This window comes from Oncorhynchus gorbuscha, linkage group LG15 (genome assembly GCF_021184085.1).
Source record: "Oncorhynchus gorbuscha isolate QuinsamMale2020 ecotype Even-year linkage group LG15, OgorEven_v1.0, whole genome shotgun sequence".
Classification (NCBI taxonomy): domain Eukaryota; kingdom Metazoa; phylum Chordata; class Actinopteri; order Salmoniformes; family Salmonidae; genus Oncorhynchus; species Oncorhynchus gorbuscha.
In genome coordinates this window covers 54,598,693-54,622,799 of record NC_060187.1, presented here as the reverse complement: position 1 = coordinate 54,622,799, position 24,107 = coordinate 54,598,693, and the positions used below count along the sequence as shown (strand labels likewise).

Genomic DNA, 24,107 nt, shown 5'->3' with positions numbered 1-24,107 from the left:
GCATTCCCTCCCCCATATGGGAAAGGGGACACCTAGTCAGTCGCACAACTGAATAAATTCAAAAGAAATGTGTCTTCCTCATTTAATCCAACCCCTCTGAATCAGATAGGGGGAGGCAGCCCCACACCTGTACACAACTAAACTCAGCAAAAAAATGTAATGTCCCTTTTTCAGGACCCTGTTGGTCAAAGATAATTCGTAAAAATCAAAATAACTTCACAGATCTTCATTGTAAAGGGTTTAAACACTGTTTCCCATGCATGTTCAATGAACCATAAACAATGAATGAACATGCACCTGTGGAACGGTCGTTAAGACATTAACAGCTTACCCACGGTAGGCAATTAAGGTCACAGTTATGAAAACTTAGTACACTAAAGAGGCTTTTCTACGGACTCTGAAAAACTCAATACTTTATTATATACCCTTTGTTGGCAATGACAGAGGTCAAACGTTTTCTGTAAATCTTCACAAGTTTTTCACACACTTTTGCTGGTATTTTGGCCCATTCCTCCATGCAGATCTCCTCTAGAGCAGTGATGTTTTGGGGCTGTTGCTGGGCAACACGGACTTTCAACTCCCTGTAAAAAATGTCTATGGGGTTGAGATCTGGAGACTGGCTAGGCCACTCCAGGACCTTGAAATCTTCTTACGAAGCCACTCCTTCGTTGCCCGGGCAGTGTTTTTGGGATCACTGTCATGCTGAAAGACCCAGCCATGTTTCATCTTCAATGCCCTCGTCTGGCACTGCAGGATTTGAGTCCCTGGCGGCGTAGTGTGTTACTGATGGTAGGCTTTGTTACTTTGGTCCCAGCTCTCTGCAGGTCATTCACCAGTAGTTCTGGGATTTTTGCTCACCGTTCTTGTGATCATTTTGACCCCACGGGGTGAGATCTTGCATGGAGCCCCAAATCGAGGGAGATTATCAGTGGTCTTGTATGTCTTCCATTTCACAATAATTGCTCCCACAGTTAATTTCTTCAAACCAAGCTGCTTACCTATTGCAGATTCATTCTTCCCAGCCTGGTGCAGCTCTTTGGTCTTGGCCATAGTGGAGTTTGGAGTGTGACTGTTTGAGGTTGTGGACAGGTGTCTTTTATACTGATAACAAATTCAAACAAGTGCAATTAATACAGGTAACGAGTGGAGGACAGAGGGGCCTCTTAAAGAAGAAGTTACAGGTCTGTGAGAGCCAGAAATCTTGCTTCTTTGTAGGTGACCAAATACTAATTTTCCACCATAATTTGCAAATAAATTAATTAAAAATGTGATTTTCTGGATTTTTTTTTCTCTCATTTTGTCTGTCATAGTTGAAGTGTACCTATGATGAAAATTACAGGCCTCTCATCTTTTTAAGTGGGAGAACTTGCACAATTGGTGGCTGACTAAATACTTTTTTGCCCCACTGTATATGAAAATTGGAACACACCAAACAAACACGAAGAGCCATCAATCCAAAATGGAGATGTATAGATAAACCACTTAACCAATATTTATGGCCCTTATAACTAAGAACAAACAGCAAAACATATACATGATCCATTATACATTTTAGAATCAGCTATTAAAGACTACCAGAACCTACTACTAGATTATCCAATTCCATTGAACAAGCTACAGGACAAAATACAAACCCAACCCAAAAAAGGCCTATAGTCGATGGTATCCTAAATTAAATTATAGCCAGACCAAAGTCCATCCTCAGCTCTGGCATCTTCCCCAACATTTGGAAGCTAGGACTGATACCCCAATCCACATAAGTGATGACAAATTCTCCCCCAATAACTACCGTGGGATATGCATCAACAGCAACCTCTGGAAAAATTATCCCAAATTAAGGGGAGACAGATGTATTTTACTCAAACCACCTACAAACCACCTACTGTTAACCACCTTACCTACCCTCTGGTTGTAAGGACATTACTGGATGGATTTGGTTTAGTCAGTGGCTGTTCTGGGTAAGGGGAAACTGTAAGGAACAGATGACCGTGAGAGAGGCAGAGAAAGAGAGGTCTGAGCTAGATATAGGTTATGTGACAGTGGCAACCAAGGATGACCATAGGCTACCCAAGAGGACAAGGTGGGTGAATTACAACTGACACGAAGTGTGTGTGTCTGTGAAAGAAATGAGATTGGGGGAAGAGATGTGGAAACACTCAAGGCTCAAACTTCAAGATGAAATGCTGATGGTCCCTGTAAGGCAATAGAGAAAACACTCTTCCTCCTCCTCACTGTGCTCATCCAGAAGCATGAGTAAACTAGAACCTACTCATTGTTCTGAGTGACCAGAGAAGACTTCCATGCCACAAGTTATCAATGGCTGCAGCCTAAGGCACTGCATATCAGTGCTAGAGGCATCACTACAGACCCTGGTTCAATTACAGGCTGTAACACAACAGGCTGTGATTGGGAGTCCCATAGGGCGGCGCACGATTGGCTCAGCGTCATCCGGGTTAGACAGTCATTGTAAATAGGAATTTGGTCTTCACTGCCTAGTTAAATAAAGGTTAAATAAAAACATTTAAATGTAAAGTACACCGTCACAGATTCAGTGGCTGATTCATATTCAGGGCCCACTACTAGGCTACATCCCAAATAACATCCTTTTCCAAAAATAGTACACTACTTTTTACCAGAGCCCTATGGGCCCTGGTAAAACAGTAGTACACTACAGAGAATAGGGTGCCATCTGGGACGCATGCTTAAAGACTGAACACAGTTGGGACGGACGTTATCACTCATCTTGGCTCTGGCCAGTGATGAGAGATGGAGGGAGCAAGAGAAAGAAAGATTAGCTTAGTGCTTTGAGAGGCATTTTACTCATTCATCAGATATGAAACACTCAGGGTTGACACTACCGTACATGCTCAAAGTTGGAACTCAAGTAAATATATATATACACATATATATATATATATATACTCTGCTAAAAAAAAAAGTGAACACTAAACATCCTATATCTGAATGAATGAAATATTCTTATTAAATACTTTTTTCTTTACATAGTTGAATGTGCTGACAACAAAAATCACACAAAAATGATCCATGGAAATCAAATTTCTCAACCCCATGGAGGTCTGGATTTGGAATCACACTGAAAATTAAAGTGGAAAACCACACTACAGGCTGATCCAACTTTGATGTAATGTCCTTAAAACAAGTCAAAATGAGGCTCAGTAGTGTGTGTGGCCTCCACGTGTCTGTATGACCTCCCTACAACGCCTGGGCATGCTCCTGATGAGGTGGCGGATGGTCTCCTGAGAGATCTCCTTCCAGACCTGGACTAAAGCATCCGCCAACTCCTGGACAGTCTGTGGTGCAACGTGGCGTTGGTGGATGGAGCGAGACACGATGTCCCAGATGTACTCAATTGGATTCAGGTCTGGGGAACGGGCGGGCCAGTCCATAGCATCAATGCCTTCCTCTTGCAGGAACTGCTGACACACTCCAGCCACATGAGCTCTAGCATTATCTTGCATTAGGAAGAACACAGGGCCAACCGCAACAGCATATGATCTCACAAGGGGTCTGAGGATCTCATCTCGGTACCGAATGGCAGTCAGGCTACCTCTGGCGTGCACATGGAGGGCTGTGCGGCCCCCAAAGAAATACAACCCCACACCATGACTGACCCACCACCAAACCGGTCATGCTGGAGGATGTTGCAGGCAGCAGAACGTTCTCCACGGCTTCTCCAGACTCTGTCACGTCTGTCACATGTGCTCAGTGTGAACCTGCTTTCATCTGTGAAGAGCACAGAGCGCCAGTGGCGAATTTGCCAATCTTGGTGTTCTCTGGCAAATGCCAAACGTCCTACACGGTGGTGGGCTGTAAGCACAACCCCCTCCTGTGGACGTTGGGCCCTCATGGAGTCTGTTTCTGACCGTTTGAGCAGACACATGCACATTTGTGGCCTGCTGGAGGTAATTTTTCAGGGCTCTGGCAGTGCTCCTCCTTGCACAAAGGCGGAGGTAGCGGACCTGTTGCCCTCCTCCACGTCTCCTGATGTACTGGCCTGTCTCCTGGTAGCGCCTCCATGCTCTGGACACTATGCTGCCAGACACAGCAAACCTTCTTGCCACAGCTCGCATTGATGTCCCATCCTGGATGAGCTGCACTACCTGAGCCACTTGTGTGAGTTGTAGACTCAGTCTCATGCTACCACTAGAGTGAAAGCACCGCCAGCATTCAAAAGTGACCAAAACATCAGCCAGGAAGCATAGGAACTGAGAAGTGGTGACCTGCAGAACCACTCCTTTATTGGGGGCGTCTTGCTAATTGCCTATAATTTCCATCTGTTGTCTATTCCATTTGCACAACAGCATGTGACATTTACTGTTAGTGTTGCTTCTTAAGTGGACAGTTTGATTTCACTTTCTTTTTTTGAGCAATATATATATATATATATATATATAACTTCTAAAAATGTACGTTACCCATTAGATGGAATTTCAGCTGTTACATTCTACGAACAAGGAGAATTTCAGGAGATATCCACATTCATATAGACCAATTCTGCGCAGGAGAGCCTCTCTGGAGTATGTCACGTTCATTAGCGAGAGGTAAACGACTTAATGAGGTAAACACTTCACATCATGTGCCTGTCAGTGACCTCGCTGGACCATTCCGACTTGACATGGAGCCAAGTCTGAGAGCCTTTCTGTGTAACGCATCATCTCAGTTGACTAATTGAGCTTAATGGAGTAAAATCACTAGGAACTAGTCTCAGTCTCTGGCTGACTCCTGATGTCATACTGTATCGACTTAGGACTATTAGGACCCGTTAATCACCACCCTTCCTCTCTTTCCATGGCAGGGTCATCACGGGTAGGCGTTTAATAGTTGTTTATTTATGCAGAGCACAGATGTTAGAGTGGGAGGCACCGTTTCCATTGAAATAGATTCAGCGAGAGCTACATTTGTCAGGGAGCTTGCCTCCATTCTTGTGGGGACACCACAGACATCACACAGAACTATATCATTAGCTTTGGACATTCACCCACTCTTCTGTTTTGCATAACACAAGACAGGTCTATTGTAATATAGCACAAATAATTATAAGACCAATTCTACAATAAGAGTAATAGAACCAGGAAACAGTCATTGCACAGGTGAGTTTATTGCATGCCATTTTCTCACATCCAAAGTCCCAAACGAAGGGTGCTGCATGGAATAAGACTTGGTTTACATGGTCCAAGTCTGGGTTACCAAGCCAACACATCGGCTCCAGAACTCAAAATAAAGCAAAACAACTAAAATACAGCCAGCCAGAAAGTAGTGAAATTATTAGTGTGTGTACATCAGAGGATCGTTAGGGTGGAAGCAAGGCACAAACACTCAGCTTGTCCTATAACTCTGATAAAAGGGAAACACCAGCGAACTCTCTTATGCAATTAGCTCAAATTAGAAAACGGCAGGATGCATAACAGTCACTCGCTGCTACCCTACTCCTTTCATGATTCAACTACACTGCATCTCACAGTATATCCAGAACACAACTAATTCCCCAACTCATAAAGTAGAACTAGGTAGCAACCAGATTGGGCTAGCCTCTGAACTCCAGGCTCTGACTTCCTTTCGTCCTAGTTCTTCTCAGAGGAACTTGTGCTGTAGGACTTTCCCTAATTGGCACACAGCTTACACACGTGCTGAAACAGACCAATCCTTCTGGGTAATGTAGTTTTGGACCCAATTTGTAGATGGACTGCTCCACTTCCTTAAATACTTTGTCTTTGGCAAATTCTTAACTACTGTGAACATATTTTAAATGGCTGAAACTTTTTGGAAGAATATCTTTACTCATGTTTTGATGGCAAGGTGCAAAAAACGTGCATAACATGAGATCTTAACTTATATTATTATATTTATTTATTATTATATTATATCTTTTATATCTATTATTATTATATTTATTTATTATTATTATATATTATATCTTTTCTCCCCCACTGTTCCTTCCTCAGGGACACTCGCAAAAGGTTAACACGAGAAAAGAACACTGGAGTTAAGCATAAAAGACCTGCGTCAGAACCAGCCCACTGACTGACAGGAGACACATAAGGATATGTGGGTGTGGCGTCTCACGACGCATGCGTTGTAAGACGTCTCACGACGCATGCGTTGTAAGACGTCTCACGACGCATGCGTTGTAAGACGTCTCACGACGCATGCGTTGTAAGACGTCTCACGACGCATGCGTTGTAAGACGTCTCACTCACGACGCATGCGTTGTAAGACGTCTCACGACGCATGCGTTGTAAGACGTCTCACGACGCATGCGTTGTAAGACGTCTCACGACGCATGCGTTGTAAGACGTCTCAGTGTTTGTTCCAGAAGGGGGTGGCGATGGGCCCCTGGACAGACCTCTCCACCACAATCATCTCGTTGGGGTTGTTGCGGGCGCCATAGTGATGCAAAAGCTCTTGGATCGCTGCCTCCTCAATCTGAAAAGTGGAGAGAGGGGGAAATACAAGCACAGTTGGAGTGTTTTAAACCCACAGCCAAGTCAAGGCAGCTGTCAAACGGCACAGCTGGAAACAAGTCATTTCTACTGACATTAGACAGAGGTGATGAAACTACATATTTCTGATTTCCCCTTAGAGACACTTATCAAGGTACTGAGCTGAGTATGTGCGTCGGACAGACAAGCTCACAGTGAAAGGAAAAGCACAGTGTGCATAGTAAACATCTGCTACACATTTCTGCACACACACACACACACACACACACACAGTTACCTGAATGAGTGCAAGCAGTTTCTCTCGGCTACGGATTAGTGCAGCCTCCTGCTGTTTCTCCTCCTCCACGATCGAAGCAAAGGTTACCATGGAGGCCGTAGGGGGGCTGCCCGCCGCTCCCAGCACCCAGGGGCTGGTCAGTAAAGAAAATTACCTTGAGTTTGTGACAGGTTGAACATTATCCCCCTCAAACAACTGTTCCTTTTTCCCCCCTGTGGTTGTTCAGGTTGTTTTTTTTACGGTTGGGACAAGTTGACATGTGTTCGGTACATCCTGTAATAATTCTGACGCTGATCTGACAGAGTAAGACACAAACAGAGAAAGACCGGTCTGAACTAGATATATCATGTGACAGTGGTAACCAAGGATGACCACAGGCTACCCAAGAGGACAAGGGTTGGGTGAATTACAACTGACACGCACAGAGAGAGACAGAGTGTGTGTGTGTGTAAGAAAACGCTAATGAAACAGATGGTCTCTGTAAGGCAATAGAGAAAACATTCTACTACTATAAAAAAAACTACACATATGGATATTACACTTTCCCCAGCCCTGAACTTTCCCTCCTTCCATCCCTCCCTCAGTGCTCATCAGCATGAGTAGATGAGAACCTGAATCCGACTTCCTGTTCTGAGTGATCACTTGTGACATGGAAGTCTTCTCTTATCAATGCTGATTAGGATCAGAAGCTAACAATACATCAGACTCACTGGCTGATTCATATTCAGGGCCCACTACTAGGTTACATCCCAAATAACCCCATATGCCCTACACGGTGAACTACTTTTGACCAGAGCATGGAGTGAGTCATTTGGGCCATGGTCAATTTAAAAAAAAAAAATTTTTTTTAACTAGGCAAGTCAGTTAAGAACAAATTCTTATTTACAATGACGGCCTACCCCAGCCAAACCTGGACGACACTGGGCCAATTGTGCGCTGCCCTATGGGACTCCAAATCACAGCCAGATGTGATACAGCCTGGATTCAAACCAGGGACTGTAGTGGCACCTCTTGCATTGGGATGCAGTGCCTTAGACTGCTGCGCCACTCGGGAGCCCAAATGTAGTGCACTATATAGGGAATAGGGTGCCATTAGAGACTGCAGTGGGAGCGGACATCACAGACCAGAACGAGAGTGTTTCCAGTCTGTGGGCTTTAATCCATCTTGGCTCTGTGCATAGATAAAAGATCTACGTCTGGAAGACAGATGCCCCGAATGACCCTGATAGAAGAGGAAGTAAGCGAAAGTCAAGAGCTTCTGCAGAAGCAGAGAGATAGACACCATTGGGTCACACAAGTGCACACACACACACTTCCTGTAATTCTTTGGCCTGATAATACTTGAGATGTCACAATTCTAAACATTGCTACCAAAGTTAAAGTAAAAACATCCACCCATTGGTTTCACAAGCATTCCTCAAACACCTCTGCCCATATTATGTGTTAATCTAGATGTCAACGTTATAGGATACAGCACCAGTACATAAACAATCTATCCCAAACTTTTTGTTACGTCAAAACACCCATTCTGAAGTCGTATCGTTTACTGTCATTTCAAATCAGGAGCACACAGTAATTCAGTTACCCTGGTCTCAGATCGGTTTGTGCGGTCTTGCCAACTCCTATGGTTATGTTCATCGTAGCGCAAACAGATCTGAGACCAGGCAAGTATTCAGCTCTTTTGGCATCTAAAGATCTACCAATCCAGCTGGTGTCTGAGTGGTGGTGTAGTTCACAGTGCAGGTTGAAGTTGCACTTAGGGAAGCTGATCATAAGATCTGTTCTTATGAGAAAGTTCACCCGAGGCAAAGTCGACTAGGCAGTTCTTCCAACTGACGTGTCAGTCTTGTTGAATGGGAAGTGAAAAGGTCATAGTGACCATCAGTCTAATTGCACCACAGCCCTAGCAGTGAGTCACACCCTGCTTCAGGCAGCTGCCTCCCTTTCAGTACATTGACCATTCACTGAGCCCCACCCCACTTGATTACTATTGGAACCTCGGACAACATCCCGGGAAGCCAAATTCCCCCTTCCAACCACTGGCGAAATCCCATCACAATGATCTAAAAATGTGTTTTTAATACACAATGAAAAAAAAAAAAAAAAAAAATAATAGTATGTTGTGGACTGTCATTACCAGTATTGATGCACAGACCGGTTTGGGTTTTTACTTTACATCCTATAACAGTATTTGAATGTCTGGTTTTTAAAATGTGATAAGCCATGTGTAACAACCACTGCTCAAAAAAATAAAGGGAATACTTAAACACCACAATGTTACTCCAAGTCATTCACACTTTTGAGACATCAAACTGTCCACTTAGGAAGCAACACTGATTGACAATAAATTTCACATGCTGTTGTGCAAACGGAATAGACAACAGGTGGAAATGATAGGCAATTAGAAAGGCACCCCCCAATAAAGGAGTGGTTCTGCAGGTGGCAACCACAGACCACTTCTCAGTTCCTATGCTTCCTGGCTGATGTTTTGGTCACTTTTGAATGCTGGCGGTGCTTTCACTCTAGTGGTAGCATGAGACGGAGTCTACAACCCACACAAGTGGCTCAGGTAGTGCAGGTCATCCAGGATGGCACATCAATGCGAGCTGTGTCAAGAAAGTTTGCTGTGTCTGGCAGCGTAGTGTCCAGAGCATTGAGGCGCTACCAGGAGACAGGCCAGTACATCAAGAGACGTGGAGGAGGCCGTAGGAGGGCAACAACCCAGCAGCAGGACCGCTACCTCTGCCTTTGTGCAAGGAGGAGCAGGAGGAGCACTGCCAGAGCACTGCAAAATGACCTCCAGCAGGCCACACATGTGCATGTGTCTGCTCAAACAGTCAGAAACAGACTCCATGAGGGTGGTATGAGGGCCCGAAGTCCACAGGTGGGGGTTGTGCTTACAGCCCAACACCGTGCAGGACGTTTAGCATTTGCCAGAGAACACCAATATTAGCAAATTCGCCACTGGCGCCTTGTGCTCTTCACAGATTAAAGCAGGTTCATACTGAGCACATGTGACAGACGTGACAGAGTCTGGAGACGCCGTGGAGAACGTTCTGCTGCATGCAACATCCTCCAGCATGACCGGTTTGGCGGTGGGTCAGTCATGGTGTGGGGTGGCATTTCTTTGGGGGGGGGGGGCGCACAGCCCTCCATGTGCTCGCCAGAGGTAGCCTGACTGCCATTAGGTGCCGAGATGAGATCCTCAGACCCCTTGTGAGACTATATGCTAGTGCGGTTGGCCCTGGGTTCTTCCTAATGCAAGACAATGCTAGAGCTCATGTGGCTGGAGTGTGTCAGCAGTTACTGCAGGAGGAAGGCATTGATGCTATGGACTGGCCCGCCCGTTCCCCAGACCTGAATCCAATTGAGCACATCTGGGACATCATGTCTCGCTCCATCCACCAACGCCACGTTGCACCACAGACCAGGAGTTGTCCAGGAGTTGGCGGATGCTTTAGTCAAATCAAATCAAATTTTATTTGTCACATACACATGGTTAGCAGATATTAATGCGAGTGTAGCGAAATGCTTGTGCTTCTAGTTCCGACAATGCAGTGATAACCAACAAGTAATCTAACTAACAATTCCAAAACTACTGTCTTATACACAGTGTAAGGGGATAAGGAATATGTACAAGGATATATGAATGAGTGATGGTACAGAGCAGCATACAGTAGATGGTATAGAGTACAGTATATACATATGAGATGAGTGTGTAGACAAAGTAAACAAAGTGGCATAGTTAAAGTGGCTAGTGATACATGTATTACATAAGGATGCAGTCGATGATGTAGAGTACAGTATATACATATGCATATGAGATGAATAATGTAGGGTAAGTAACATTATATAAGGTAGCATTGTTTAAAGTGGCTCGTGATATATTTTACATCATTTCTCATCAATTCCCATTATTAAAATGGCTGGAGTTGGGTCAGTGTCAATGACAGTGTGTTGGCAGCAGCCACTCAATGTTAGTGGTGGCTGTTTAACAGTCTGATGGCCTTGAGATAGAAGCTGTTTTTCAGTCTCTCGGTCCCAGCTTTGATGCACCTGTACTGACCTCGCCTTCTGGATGATAGCGGGGTGAACAGGCAGTGGTTCGGGTGGTTGATGTCCTTGATGATCTTTATGGCCTTCCTGTAACAACGGGTGGTGTAGGTGTCCTGGAGGGCAGGTAGTTTGCCCCCGGTGATGCGTTGTGCAGTCCTCACTACCCTCTGGAGAGCCTTACGGTTGAGGGCGGAGCAGTTGCCGTACCAGGCGGTGATACAGCCCGCCAGGATGCTCTCGATTGTGCATCTGTAGAAGTTTGTGAGTGCTTTTGGTGACAAGCCGAATTTCTTCAGCCTCCTGAGGTGGAATAGGCGCTGCTGCGCCTTCTTCACAATGCTGTCAGTGTGAGTGGACCAATTCAGTTTGTCTGTGATGTGTATGCCGAGGAACTTAAAACTAGCTACCCTCTCCACTATTGTTCCATCGATGTGGATAGGGGGGAGTTCCCTCTGCTGTTTCCTGAAGTCCACAATCATCTCCTTAGTTTTGTTGACGTTGAGTGTGAGGTTATTTTCCTGACACCACACTCCGAGGGCCCTCACCTCCTCCCTGTAGGCAGTCTCGTCGTTGTTGGTAATCAAGCCTACCACTGTTGTGTCGTCCGCAAACTTATCCATTGGAGTGCTGCGATTGGTTGCCCAAAATTCCAGGGCAGGTTTAGCGAAGGCAGTTAGGGCTATATTTTTCCTCTCGCTAAAAGAATGACGACTTCGCCATTTTTTTGTGCCATCTGTGCATCTGCATAGATCACTTTGCACCCATGTAGGCAGGAGTTTCATGAGAGTGAGTGTAGAGAAGGCGGCTTCTTACCTTCTGATGACATTTGAACATTTCCTGATGCATCTGCTCAAACAAACCACAGACTCAGGGCTGGTTTCCCAGACAAGCCTAATCCTGGTCAATAGAGAGTCCAGGATTTGGCTTAATCTGTGTCTGGGAAACCGCACTCCAGAGCATTTCATTTGGAGAGTAAAAGCTTAACATAGTCAACTCTAAATTCTCTGTATGAAAACAAGTAGTCCTCCAAATCATTATTCCTTCTTTCGTCTGCTTCCCTTTGGAATAACAGAGAATCATCGAGAAACTCTGCCAGTCATTTGCTGCTTTCTTAGTGACTATGTTTATTCTTAAAGCAATACCTCAGAGTTTGAACTAATTCCTGTATGGTTAACCATCTATAACATGTATGGTTAACCAGCTATAACATAGGCCTAATTAAGGCACAATCACCATAGATACAAGATTTACAATCTCCATACTATAACAAATGTGTTTCTCACCAAGGTAACCAAATGACATTTATGCTAGTAGATATGTTATTGTGTCAGATTCCTGTCTGATTATTATTATTGATAGAAACAAGAATATGCATAAGCATGGCAACACACTAGAGACATCTGGTGGACAATCCGGGTACTTTGGAGTAAAGACTAGTTCATAGATTCTTATTTAATTTAACTAGGCAAGTCAGTTAAGAACAAATTATTATTTACAATGATGGCCTACTGGAGAACAGTGGGTTAACTGCCTTGTTCAGGGGCAGAACGATACATTTTAACATTGTCAGCTCGGGGATTCGATCCAGCAACCTTTCGGTTACTGGCCCAACGCTCCAACCTCTACCTGCCGCCCCAAAATGAATCAGCCATAAGGGCATTCATCCCTTGGCCATACACAAATGCTAGTCTATATTGTGTGTTTATATAATGGACACCTCTGTATGTTGGTGACAAAATAAGACAGACAGCATATGTGTGCGTGTCTGTGCATGCATAGTCTTACCCGGCGAGTCTCTCTGGCTCACTGGGGGGCTCAGCCGTACATTTGAAGGTAACCCGCCGAGCAGCAGAAACTGGAGGCCCCTGAGCTACTGGCCTTCCCGGGGCCCCTGGCCCCCCGTTCCTGACCCGGCTCTCCTCCTCCACCAGGAGGTCCCGGAACGCTCGAGACGAAGGAGGTGTTTGGAATGGAGTGGCCCTGAGGAGGTAGGTGGAACCACATTTAATAATCAAAAGTTCTACTTCAAAGCATTAAAAAAGTACTAACAGTTGAGGGAATAGGCAGATTTTGTATTTGTACATTTTCAACACAAAATGAGAGACCGGGACAGGACCTATTCTATTACATAGGGATTGTCGCACCAACCCACCACCTTCTGTGCTGGCTCTGATATTAGGAGCAATCCTTATGGAGAGGGGCTTACCATGTTTTCGCACTCTTCGAGGGAGTAGTCACTGGTGTCGATTTGGATAGGGTGCACTCAGCACTGCCCTCCTTGGTTGCCATGGCGATCATCTTCCTCTGCTTCTGGGAGAGCTTGGCTGGGAGAGGGGACTGCTTGCTGCTGCTGCCAACACTGCCAGGACTTTTGGGAGTGGCTCCGAGACTTTGTGTCTTTGAGCTGGCTTCCATATCCATGATTGCCCTGAGGTCCAAGACAGGAAGTGGCAGAGCAGGACTGGAGAAAGAGAGAAACGACACAATGTCACATACAGTTCCACCCCTGACCTGGTCCACAGTGACCTGGCTCACCTGGCTGTGATCTTGGGGATGTGCTCTAGAGCAGAACTCTTTGGGAGTTCTGCAGGGAGGCCGTTCCTCATGGTGGTGGTGCTGGGTGGAGTCTTCAGCCTGGAACCTCCTCCAGCCCCCTCCTCCTCGGGCCTGTCGTGGAACACGGGACTCTGGAGGTCTCGGGGGCTGCCCACACCCATGTCGCTGCCCTCAGAGTCAGATGTCATCAGCTCCTGCAGAGACTCCATGGAGTTGGTCTTTCCTGACTTTACCAGGCTGGGAGAAAGGACTGAGACTAGAAGAGACATATGGATTATGATATCAGCCCAACTCCAATTAAAGGAAATAATTATATGTGCCGTGACAGAGTGTGTGTGTGTGTGTTCTACCTGCAGCAGGTGGGCTCTGGATGATGTCAGAAAGGGTGTAACCCCCTGAGCTGTCGGAGCGTCGCCTAGGTTTTCTCTTGGCCTTTAACTTAGCCTTCTTCAACAGAGTCTCCCTGAGAGGAGGAAGATGAGACAGATGATGAAGAGGAACAAATTCAACCACGGTTCAAATGTTAGGGAGGTTACTGGCTGGATGCATTTCAAGCCAAAACATTGGAACCTAGCTTCAACACCAATCCAGTCCCATCTCATTCATGACAGGGAATGAACGAAGGAGCAACTTTGTGGAATGAGATGCAGCCACAGTGTTGTACATAGTTTGATAGATGGTATAGTACCTGCAGGAGTAGTTCAGTTCAGTCTCAGCTTTAGAGCTGAATGAAGAGTCCCAGTCCTCGTACACACTGAGGTCTGGGGCGTCTGGGTAAGGAGTGATCAGTCGCATCTGCATGGCCGGAATCTGACAGGAACGGGATGGTAACAGGTCAGTTAGTTAGAACCAACAGTCGTGTTCAGTAGGAATCAAATGGAAGAAACAAGTGAAACAGGGAGGGACTATCTGAGGAACCATCCAATAAGAAACACCTATTGTCGTTTTCTGTTTGGAACAGTTTCTGTTGAGTTCCCCTAATGAACATATGCCAGGTATCTCACCATGCAGCTGATGCAGGTATGGTAACGGCACTGAGGAGAAGTGACTCACCATACTCCTGTAAGAGGCAGAGAGCTCCACCAGCACGTCATCACTCAAGATATCCAGCGCTCTGAAGAGAGAGAGAGTTACAGATATATAAACAGAGAGAGAGACGGAAAAAGAGAGGGAGGGGCAGAGAGAGGGAGAGAGAAAGAGAAGAAAGTCTATTGAAGAATCCATAGACTAGCCACTTCTGGGAAGATTGGAAAACAAACAACACGAACAACACGAAGAGTTATTGATCCAAAATGGAGATGTATGGATAAACCACTTATCCAATCTTTTTGGCCCTATAACAAAGTAAAAACTGCAAAAACATATACATGATCAAATACAAATTTTAGAATCAACTATTAAAAGACTACCTGAACCTACTGGATTCTCCAATTACATTGAATGAACTACAGGACAAAATACAAACCCTCCACCCCAAAAAGGCCTGTGGTGTTGATGGTATCCTCAATGAAATGATAAAATATACAAGACAACAAATTCCAACTGGCTATACTGAAACTCTTTATCATTATCATCATCCTCCTCAGCTCTGGCATATTCCCCAATATTTGGAACCAAGGACTGATCACCTCAATCCACAAAAGTGGGGACAAATTTAACCCCAATGGGTCAACAGCAACCATGGGAAAATCGTCTGCAATTCATTAACAGCAGACTCCTACATTTGTCAAATTGGATTTTTACCTAATTACCATATGACAGACCACGTAGTCACCCTGCACACCCTAATTGACAAACAAATCAAAACAAAGGTAAAGTGTTCTCATGCTTTGTTGATTTCAAAAAAGCTTTTGACCTAATTTGGCACCAGGGTCTGCTAAACAAATTGATGGAAAGTGGTGTTGGGGGAAAAACATACAACATCATAAAATCCATGTACACAAACAAGTGTGCGGTTAAAATAGCAAAAAAACATTTCGTTTCACAGGGCCATGGGGTGAGACATGGATGCAGCTTAATCCACACCCTCTTCAACATACACAAATTAATTGGCGAGGGCACTAGAACAGTCTGCAGCACCCTACTAAAATCTAAAGTCAAAGTCTACCGTTTGCTGATGATCTGGTGCTCCTGTACCCAGCCAAGGAGGGCCTACAGCAGCACCTAGATATTCTGCACAGATTATGTCAGACCTGGGCCCTGACAGACCTGGGCCCTGACAGACCTGGGCCCTGACAGACCTGGGCCCTGACAGACCTGGGCCCTGACAGACCTGGGCCCTGACAGACCTGGGCCCTGACAGACCTGGGCCCTGACAGACCTGGGCCCTGACAGTAAATCTCAGTATGACAAAAATAATGGTGCTCCAAAAAAGGTTCAGTTGCCAGGACTACAAATACAAATTCTATCTAGACACAGTTGCCCTAGAGCACACAAAAATGATACATAGCCTAAACATCAGCGCCACAGGTACGCTGTGAACGATCTGAGAGACAAGGCAAGGAGGGCGTTCTATGCCATCAAAAAGGTACAAAATTCAACGTGCCAATTAGGATCTGACAACAACAAAAAAATACTTGAGTCAGTTATAGAACCCATTGCCCTTTATGGTTGTGAGGTCTGGGGTCCACTCACCAACCAATAAATCACAAAATGGGACAAACACCAAATTGCAAAATTCTGCAAAAACATCCACTGTGTGCAACATAAAACATCAAATAACGCATGCAGAGCAGAATTAGGCCGATACCAGCTAATTATCAAAATCCAGAAAAGAGCCGTTCAATTCTACACCCACCTAGAAGGAAGCGATTCACAAACCTGAATGCACCAATTTGTAAGTCGCTCTGGATAAGAGCGTCTGCTAAATGACTTAAATGTAAATGTCCTAACCGCCTGCCAAATATATGACCATAGACACACATATTTACACAAAGAATTCAAAAACAAATCTAATTTTGATAACCTCCCATATCTTCTGGGTGAAATACCAGTGTGCCATCACAGCAGCAAGATGTGTGACCTGTTGCAACAAGGGAAACCAGTGAAGACCAAGCACCATTGTAAATACACAGAGTGCGAGAGCAAGAGAATCATCATCGGTTTCCTAAGTAGTATAGAGCATGTTCACATAACATAAGCCATACGTCCAACAGAAATATCTTATTTACATACGTATTCAGACCCTCTGCTGAGACTCAAAATTGAGCTCAGGTACATCCTGTTTTACACTGATCATCCTTGAGATGTTTCTACAACTTGATTGGAGTCCACCTGTGGTAAATTCAATTGGTTGGACATTATTTTGAAAAGGCACACACCTGTATATTTAAGGTCCCACAGTTGACCGTGCATGTCAGAGCATAAACCAAGCATCGAGGTCGAAGGAATTGTCCGTAGAGCTCCAGACAGGATTGTATTGAGGTACAGATCCGGGGAAGGGTACCAAAACATTTCTGCAGCAATGAAGGTCCCTAATAACACAGTGGAATCCATCATTTTTAAACAGAATATTTTTTTGTTGCCACCAAGACTCTTCCTTGAGCTGGCCAAACTGAGCAATCAGGGGAGAAGGGCCTTGGTCAGGCAGGTGACCAAGAACCCAATGGTCACTGACAGAGCTGTAGAGTTCCTCTGTGGAGATGGGAGAACCTTCCAGAAGGACATCCATCCCTGCAGCACTCCACCAATCAGGCCTTTATGGTAGAGTGGATAGATGGAAGCCACTCCTGAATAAAAAAAGGCACATGACAGCTTGCTTGGAGTTTGCCAAAAGGACAGACCATGAGAAACAAGACCCTCTGGTCTGATGAAACTAAGAGTAAAACTCTTTGGCCTGAATACCAAGCGTCACATCCAGAGAAAACCTGGCGTGGTGGTGGCAGCATCATGCTGTGGGGATGTTTTTCAGCGGCAGGGACTGGGAGACTAGTTCGGATCAGGGGAAAGAGGAACGACTCAGGTCCTCAGAGTGGGGTGAGCCAAGACGACGCAGGAGTGGCTTCAGAACAAGTCTCAGAATGTCTTTGAGTGGCCCAGCCAGAGCTCAGACTTGAACCTGATCAAACATCTCTGGAGAGACCTGAAAATAGCTGTGCAGCGACAGTCCGCATCCAACTTGACAGAGCTTGAGAGGCTCTGCAGAGAAAAACGGGAGAAACTCTCCAAATACAGGTGTGCCAAGCATGTAACGTCATACCCAAGAAGACTCTAGGCTGTAATCGCTGCCATAGATGCTTCAAAAATTACTGAGTAAAGAGTCCGAATAATTATGTAAATGTGATATTTCAGTTATTTTATTTGTAATACATTTGCATTATGGGGTATTGTGTAAAGATTGAGGGGACTTTTTAATATTTTTAATATATTTTTAAAATCCATTTTAAAATAAGGCTGTAACATGACAAACTGTGGAAAAAGTCAAGGGGTCTGAATACTTTCCGAACGCACTGTATACACACACACACTCACTTGGACTCGAGCAGGGCAGCCATGTTGAGCACAATGAACTGGATGCAGGACAGTTTGAGCTGCTCAGCGTTGTACATGGCAGAAAACTGCAGCAGCTCCGCAGCGTTCTTCAGTGTCACTGAGGAGACGGAAGAGAAAGCCATTTTCTTTTTTTTTAACAAACAGGACAGTGCTCTCACACGAGTGCTTTTTAAGACACAACAATGCTGTTTGATATCATGTTGAGAGGCATGAGAGAGAGGAGAGGACAGAGGGATGAGACTAGAGCAGAGGAGGCTAAGAGGACAGAGGGAAGATGAGAGGACGTACGGTTCTCAGTAATGGCCACTTCACACATCTCCTTCAGTCGGGTGATGAGAAGCTGATCGGCCACCACCAACACGTTGCAGACAAACTCCACATTCAGAGACTCTGGAAGAGGAGAGAGAGAGACTTTGCTTCCACCATGTAGCTTTCAACTACCTTGTGCATCAAGATCAAAGTCAACACGATGAGGTTCATAAATATTATTATGGGTAGCCACGACACTTATTTTTAACTCAATATTTATTTAACGCACTTATTTGACAGGGACAGCGCACACGTATTTCAGAGTCAATGTATATGTACCCAAGTTGACAAGAGCTATTTTCCATCCATATTCCCAAAGCATTTTTTCACTGAGTATGTGTGTGTGTGTACAGGTTGTATATGCATGATCTGGTGTGTCCTGTGTACCTTTGATAGTGGGAGACTCGTCAGTGTACACATATTCGAGGATGACCTGCAGTATATCTGAACTGGTGGGCATCTCCAGTGCACTACATGAAGTGGCCTGTTGGGAGCGCACAACAACAACATTAGCAACACTGTTCACAAGTAGCAGCACACTTACTCAAGCACAACGTGAGACAACGTTTTCAGAGCCAACAGTTACTCATGGCAATATTAAAAGGAAGCTTTCGCGTACAATGAGCAAGACCTCCAATTGCCAGCAACTAAAACAGACATTTGATCATTTGTATAAACTAATAGATTGATAAAACTGAAATAACAAACAAAACATTACGACATACCTCTATCCAGGGGTTCGCAAGCATACTGTGGAAGTACTCTGAAAACACATACATGACATGTTTACAATGTAACCGCCACTAAGACATTTCTATTAAATTTTTTGACATTAAAATCAACTCCCAGATACTGATTAATCTTAGTGCTTAATTAAAAATAATTTTCAATTTATATTTTCCATTGAGCATGCTTTTAGGCTAGGCTCAATCTGTGTACGGAGAACCGGCCCCATAGCTTCAACATAGCTTCAACTGGAAAATCTAGCGTCAGATGTCGACAACATTGAATAACCCAAACCCGTTCACCCCTCACACTCCAAGAAAAGCAACAATATGTTGACACACTGAAGCTCACCAAGTCTGGCACACAGCACACACTTGTGACAGGGGAACTCCTTGCCATCCACAGATCTCAGAGTGACGTCACAGAGGTAGGAGCTTCGGGGAGACAGATACAGCTTAGACGGAACAAGATCTCCTCTGCTATTGTGATCATCTGACATTATCTCTACCGTGATTATCTGACACAACAATTGAATAGAATCACAGAACATTGACTTGAATTAGAATGTCCATTCTAGTAGTTATCTTTCTATGAACACAATATTTTCTCACGTAAATCTGCCACATGGCAATTACTCACCACTTTTTCTGGTTACATCGTGGCTTGTTGGCCGTCATCTTACGCGCCAGATTGATCTTCCCGTTTTCATATTTCACTCCATCCAAACTGTAATGAATGTGTTTGACAAAATACACTACATGTTAGTAACCCCACCCTAAGGTCAATGCCCGTGCGGAAATCAATTTGAACATAATATAAAATTGCTATCCAAATCCGACGGAGTTAGACTTTTATGTGCATGGGGTTGTGTCTCAATCTAACGCATCCGGCGAGGTCCTCCTTCCGCATCTGCAATGGAAGATGGCAGAGCTACAGAGGTGTTTGTCAGACCAGGAGACACGAAATGTCCGCAGTGTCAAAACAGTTGTGGCTAGAAACTATTTGAACACAAATGGTGTTCTCGGTTTTGCTCTACGACACCCACACGCTTCACTAACTGACCTGAGCCCTAGGACCATGCCCCAGGACTACCTGACATGATGACTCCTTGCTGTCCCCAGTCCACCTGGCCATGCTGCTGCTCCAGTTTCAACTGTTCTGCCTTGTTATTATTCGACCATGCTGGTCATTTATGAACATTTGAACATCTTGGCCATGTTCTGTTATAATCTCCACCTGGCACAGCCAGCCCACATAGCCTGGTTCCTCTCTAGGTTTCTTCCTAGGTTTTGGCCTTTCTAGGGAGTTTTTCCTAGCCACCGTGCTTCTACACCTGCATTGCTTGCTGTTTGGGGTTTTAGGCTGGGTTTCTGTACAGCACTTTGAGATATCAGCTGATGTACGAAGGGCTATATAAATAAATTTGATTTGAATGTTTATTGGTCATGTTTCAGGTACTAGTTAAAAAATATTGCATTAAGAGACATTTTTCCATTGATTGCCACATATCAAATTTCATCATTCGGTGCCAGAAGAGCATCTTAAGTGTTTTTCACTCAATTCTAAATGACAGAGTATCCATCATGGCGGACCTTATGTGTCTGAGGCAAATTTGTTCCTTGTGGGGATAGGAACCTGTTTTTGAATTTCATGACTTTAGGTCAAACCGGGGTGAGGTGCATTAACTTTCAAACTTGGCATTTTCAATCTTATTTTATAGCACCACCATCTGGCCAATCAGTATAATTTTGTAAATGCTGGATCTCTATGGCAAGACATCATTCACCAAAGTTGTCAAAAATCGGGCCAGAGCGGTCTGAGATATCGCGTGTGACGAACGTACTTACGGACAAAGACAGACTCACAGTACACTACCCGATTTCATCGTGGGGGACAACAATCATAACCAACTCAGTCCTCACCGTGCCGACAGACTGCCCATGCCGAGCTTCTTGGCTACACCCTGTAAGGTCTTGACCGGGTTGACTTTCTCTCCAGCTCCAGCCTTGCCTCCCTTGCCTTTTTTCCCAGGCTTGGTACTCTTGCTTTTGGGCTTGTCTCCGTCTCCTCGGGCCGAGGGGGTCAGCGAGCGGTACACATCCAGGGCCGAGCGGTCCCTCAAGTTGCCCTCATGGAAGCCCAGGTCCTGCAGGCTGCTGATCAGCTGCTCCTGCTCCTGTTGTTTCTGGTTCTGGCCGAAGACACGAGGACAGTGGCCCTGCACCAGCAGATCACAGGAATCCGTATAGATGAACTTCAGGACGTGCCCCAGCATCTCAGGGCTCACCGTCTCCACCACCAGCAGGTCACAGCCCACCGCATCCTCGCTCCTCCTCACCTCCCGGTCTCCCTCCTCCCCATCCAGCACCAGCTGCTTCCTGAAGAACTCAGACCTCATGGACAGGAGGTACTTGTGGGCGGGGAAGGTGCGGTCTCCGGCCTGCAGGGTCACGTCGTGAATACTATCCGTCTCGTCCGCTTCCTCCAGCAGGCTCTGGAAGTGTTGGGAGAAGGAGGAGGGAGATACGCTGGGAATCTCATACAGGCTGGGCGGGGGGGAAGGAGAGAAATCAGACATTTTGTTCAGTAGGCACAAAATGCTCCAAAAATGAGTTAGTACATCCCTGTTTATGTGAATTTACCCAACAAACACTTCTTGTCCATTTCAAAACTTTGTTACAGTGTGGCCTAATGAAGACGACATAGTTCAAATGTTTTAAAGAAGCGACAACACAGAGAGGAACAGTACCTGGTTTTGGGGTCCGACTGCAGCACTCCAAAGTTGCGTCCCTTAGAGTCCATGGTGATGCTGACCGCACGGTGGACATAGGGGAGCTTCTCCAATCGGATTCGCTCGTACACACTTCCACCCTCTGGGTGACCACACACCTCCACACTCCCCTCTAAAGCACACAAGGGGAAAACGCTTCAGTCAAATTACGATGCAGTGATTCCAACTTATAAATCAGAACTGTTTTGTCTTGGATGATACACAAGTACAGAGAAATAGTAAACAAAATTACTTTTGAATCCAAGTCTTGTTTACTATTTTTCCATAATTCATGAAGTTTATCATCCACCATATATGTAAAGGAGGAAAGTGTGAAATACTGATAGTATCATTATGTCGTAGCTAAGCTATGAGAGTAAACCATTTTCTCATCTCACCTTTCTTCTCCACACTCTTCCTGTACTCGCCGTGCCACTGTCCGCTGAAGCCCTCCCCTTCCCGTGTGACAAACATCATGTTGTTCCTGCTCAGGGCAATGTCCGACATGAACACCTGGCGCCCGTACACCCACCTGCATTGTCTCACCGAACCACCCACTGAACGCCAGCAGAACACCTGATGGCGGGAGACGGAAATCAATTGAATACAACTTTAATAATCCAGAGGGACAATTAGAAAGGCACCGTCAGTGAGTGGGGACGACAAATACATTGGATAAACATACAAGACCGTACAGATCAACAAACATCATCCAAACTTCATAACATCCAGACACAGAAAAAAACAACGTGAGAAAGACTGGGATAAGATGATCGATGACTCAAATACATTGGCTTGAGGTGATCATATGGAGTGAACATTAAGAATCCACCAACAACTGGCTGTAGCTAGTCACTACTAAGTATTTGGTATTTTTCAATGTATCGGAACCAGCTGGTCCTTACCCGCCCAGCTTCATCCAGGGCCAGGATGGCCACCTTCTCTCCACCTCCCTCGTTCAGGACCTGGGGGTCCACACGATGGTCCAGGCTGCCTCCGCTCACAAGGACCTTCCGGATGTTCAGTTGTCTGAAAGAGGCATCGGGCATGGGAAAGAAAAACTGAGTTGACAACGAGCGAGTGACTGAGTAAAATTATCACATCTCTCACGATCTCTATCTCCTGTTAACCCATGAGTCTAAACTGAAGATCCCGTACAACGCTGTGTACAGAAAAGCAAGAGGATAAGTACATTAGTGTCTAGTTCGATAAACAGATGCCTCACAAGTCCTCAACTGGCAGCTGAATTAAATAGTACCCACAAAACACCAACACAAGTATCAACAGTGAAGAGGCGACACAACGTGCCATTGGAACACAGGGGTGATGGTTGCTGATAATGGGCCTCTGTAGATATTCCTTTTTTTTTTTAAACAGTAATTTCTAGCTACAATAGTCATTTACAACATTAATAAATGCCAACACTGCATATCTGATACGTTTTATGTTATTTTAATGGACAAAAATGTGATTTTCTTTCAAAAACAAGGGCATTTCTAAGTGACCCCAAACTTTTGATGCGTTCATGAGTCTCAGCTTTACACAGAGGGGTCAATTTAGTATGTTGCCCAAACTGTTCTGCCACTACAGACAGAAGCTGGGAGACCGGCTATACAGACTTCAGACGAGTCCTAAGACACTTGTGGGGGTCGTAGAGGAAACACTATCGTGTTCGTGAGAGTAACCTTTCCATAGAGTGGACATAATATTTTGTAGGCCACAAACTGGTCGGATGCTCCAGAAGAAATAGGCAGAGGCTGTGGATTGTGACGCATCCAATGCAAAACAGATCTCTAGCTTAAACTGACATGTTTGTATTATGCTAATTTGAGGGATCTTAGGTTAATGTCATCTCTATCATAAAGGAAATGTCATTTGGAATTCGGTCAATTCAGGAGGTAAATTTGAATTACAATTCTCCTCAATGAGAAATTGGAACTGCAGTTTACTTCCTGAGATGACCGAAATGGAATTGACGTCAACCCTGGTAGTCACTTCTCCACTATCGGTGAAGTCACCTGGATGCCAACTTCTTGCACTGATAGTTAGCCAGCAAGTAGACATCTCCCTTCTCTGTCACCACCAACGTTGCCCCATTACTGGCCACTGCCATGGCGATGGTGACATCCTTGTGGTAGAGGGCAGACACCTGGCGAGGCGTGGTCACACACCTCTCCCCGTTTGGGTCCATCAGGTAGCCTAGATATCAAAAGTCAATCATCACCATGTATAATGGTAGGGGAATAATAGAGCATATCATTATAGTGGCCGTGGCTTAGCTTCAAGTTTCATGTTTTGCCAGTCATAATGACTTACCCAACTGCCCTCCATTCAGTCCCACTGTGTAGAGAGCCTCCCTGGTCCACAGCACTGTGTGGAATCTCCCTGCAGCTACACCAATCACAGTCCTGCCTTTGAGGGTCTTGGAGAATACCTGTATCCAATTGGTCAAGACCAATGT

General features: G+C 45.1%; 1 protein-coding gene across 2 annotated transcripts in view; it reads right to left on the bottom strand.

The window, feature by feature from the left end:
- Positions 1 to 5,099: 5,099 nt before the first annotated feature.
- Positions 5,100 to 24,107, bottom strand: part of LOC123997515 (inhibitor of Bruton tyrosine kinase-like) — a 38,948-nt gene continuing 19,940 nt past the window's right edge. For both annotated transcript variants that reach the window (XM_046301846.1, XM_046301845.1), the window contains exons 7-26: positions 23,963 to 24,080; positions 23,665 to 23,845; positions 22,552 to 22,675; positions 22,045 to 22,222; positions 21,626 to 21,779; positions 20,799 to 21,422; positions 19,516 to 19,602; positions 19,228 to 19,310; positions 18,876 to 18,913; positions 18,538 to 18,634; positions 18,130 to 18,231; positions 17,821 to 17,938; positions 14,404 to 14,464; positions 14,039 to 14,160; positions 13,701 to 13,813; positions 13,330 to 13,606; positions 13,001 to 13,255; positions 12,580 to 12,774; positions 6,739 to 6,871; positions 5,100 to 6,444 (exon numbers count right to left, since the gene is read on the bottom strand). In XM_046301846.1, the coding sequence (XP_046157802.1) occupies positions 6,319 to 6,444; positions 6,739 to 6,871; positions 12,580 to 12,774; positions 13,001 to 13,255; positions 13,330 to 13,606; positions 13,701 to 13,813; positions 14,039 to 14,160; positions 14,404 to 14,464; positions 17,821 to 17,938; positions 18,130 to 18,231; positions 18,538 to 18,634; positions 18,876 to 18,913; positions 19,228 to 19,310; positions 19,516 to 19,602; positions 20,799 to 21,422; positions 21,626 to 21,779; positions 22,045 to 22,222; positions 22,552 to 22,675; positions 23,665 to 23,845; positions 23,963 to 24,080 (3,186 nt within the window). In that variant the 3' untranslated portion in view covers positions 5,100 to 6,318. The remainder of the gene's footprint in view (positions 6,445 to 6,738; positions 6,872 to 12,579; positions 12,775 to 13,000; positions 13,256 to 13,329; positions 13,607 to 13,700; positions 13,814 to 14,038; positions 14,161 to 14,403; positions 14,465 to 17,820; positions 17,939 to 18,129; positions 18,232 to 18,537; positions 18,635 to 18,875; positions 18,914 to 19,227; positions 19,311 to 19,515; positions 19,603 to 20,798; positions 21,423 to 21,625; positions 21,780 to 22,044; positions 22,223 to 22,551; positions 22,676 to 23,664; positions 23,846 to 23,962; positions 24,081 to 24,107) is intronic.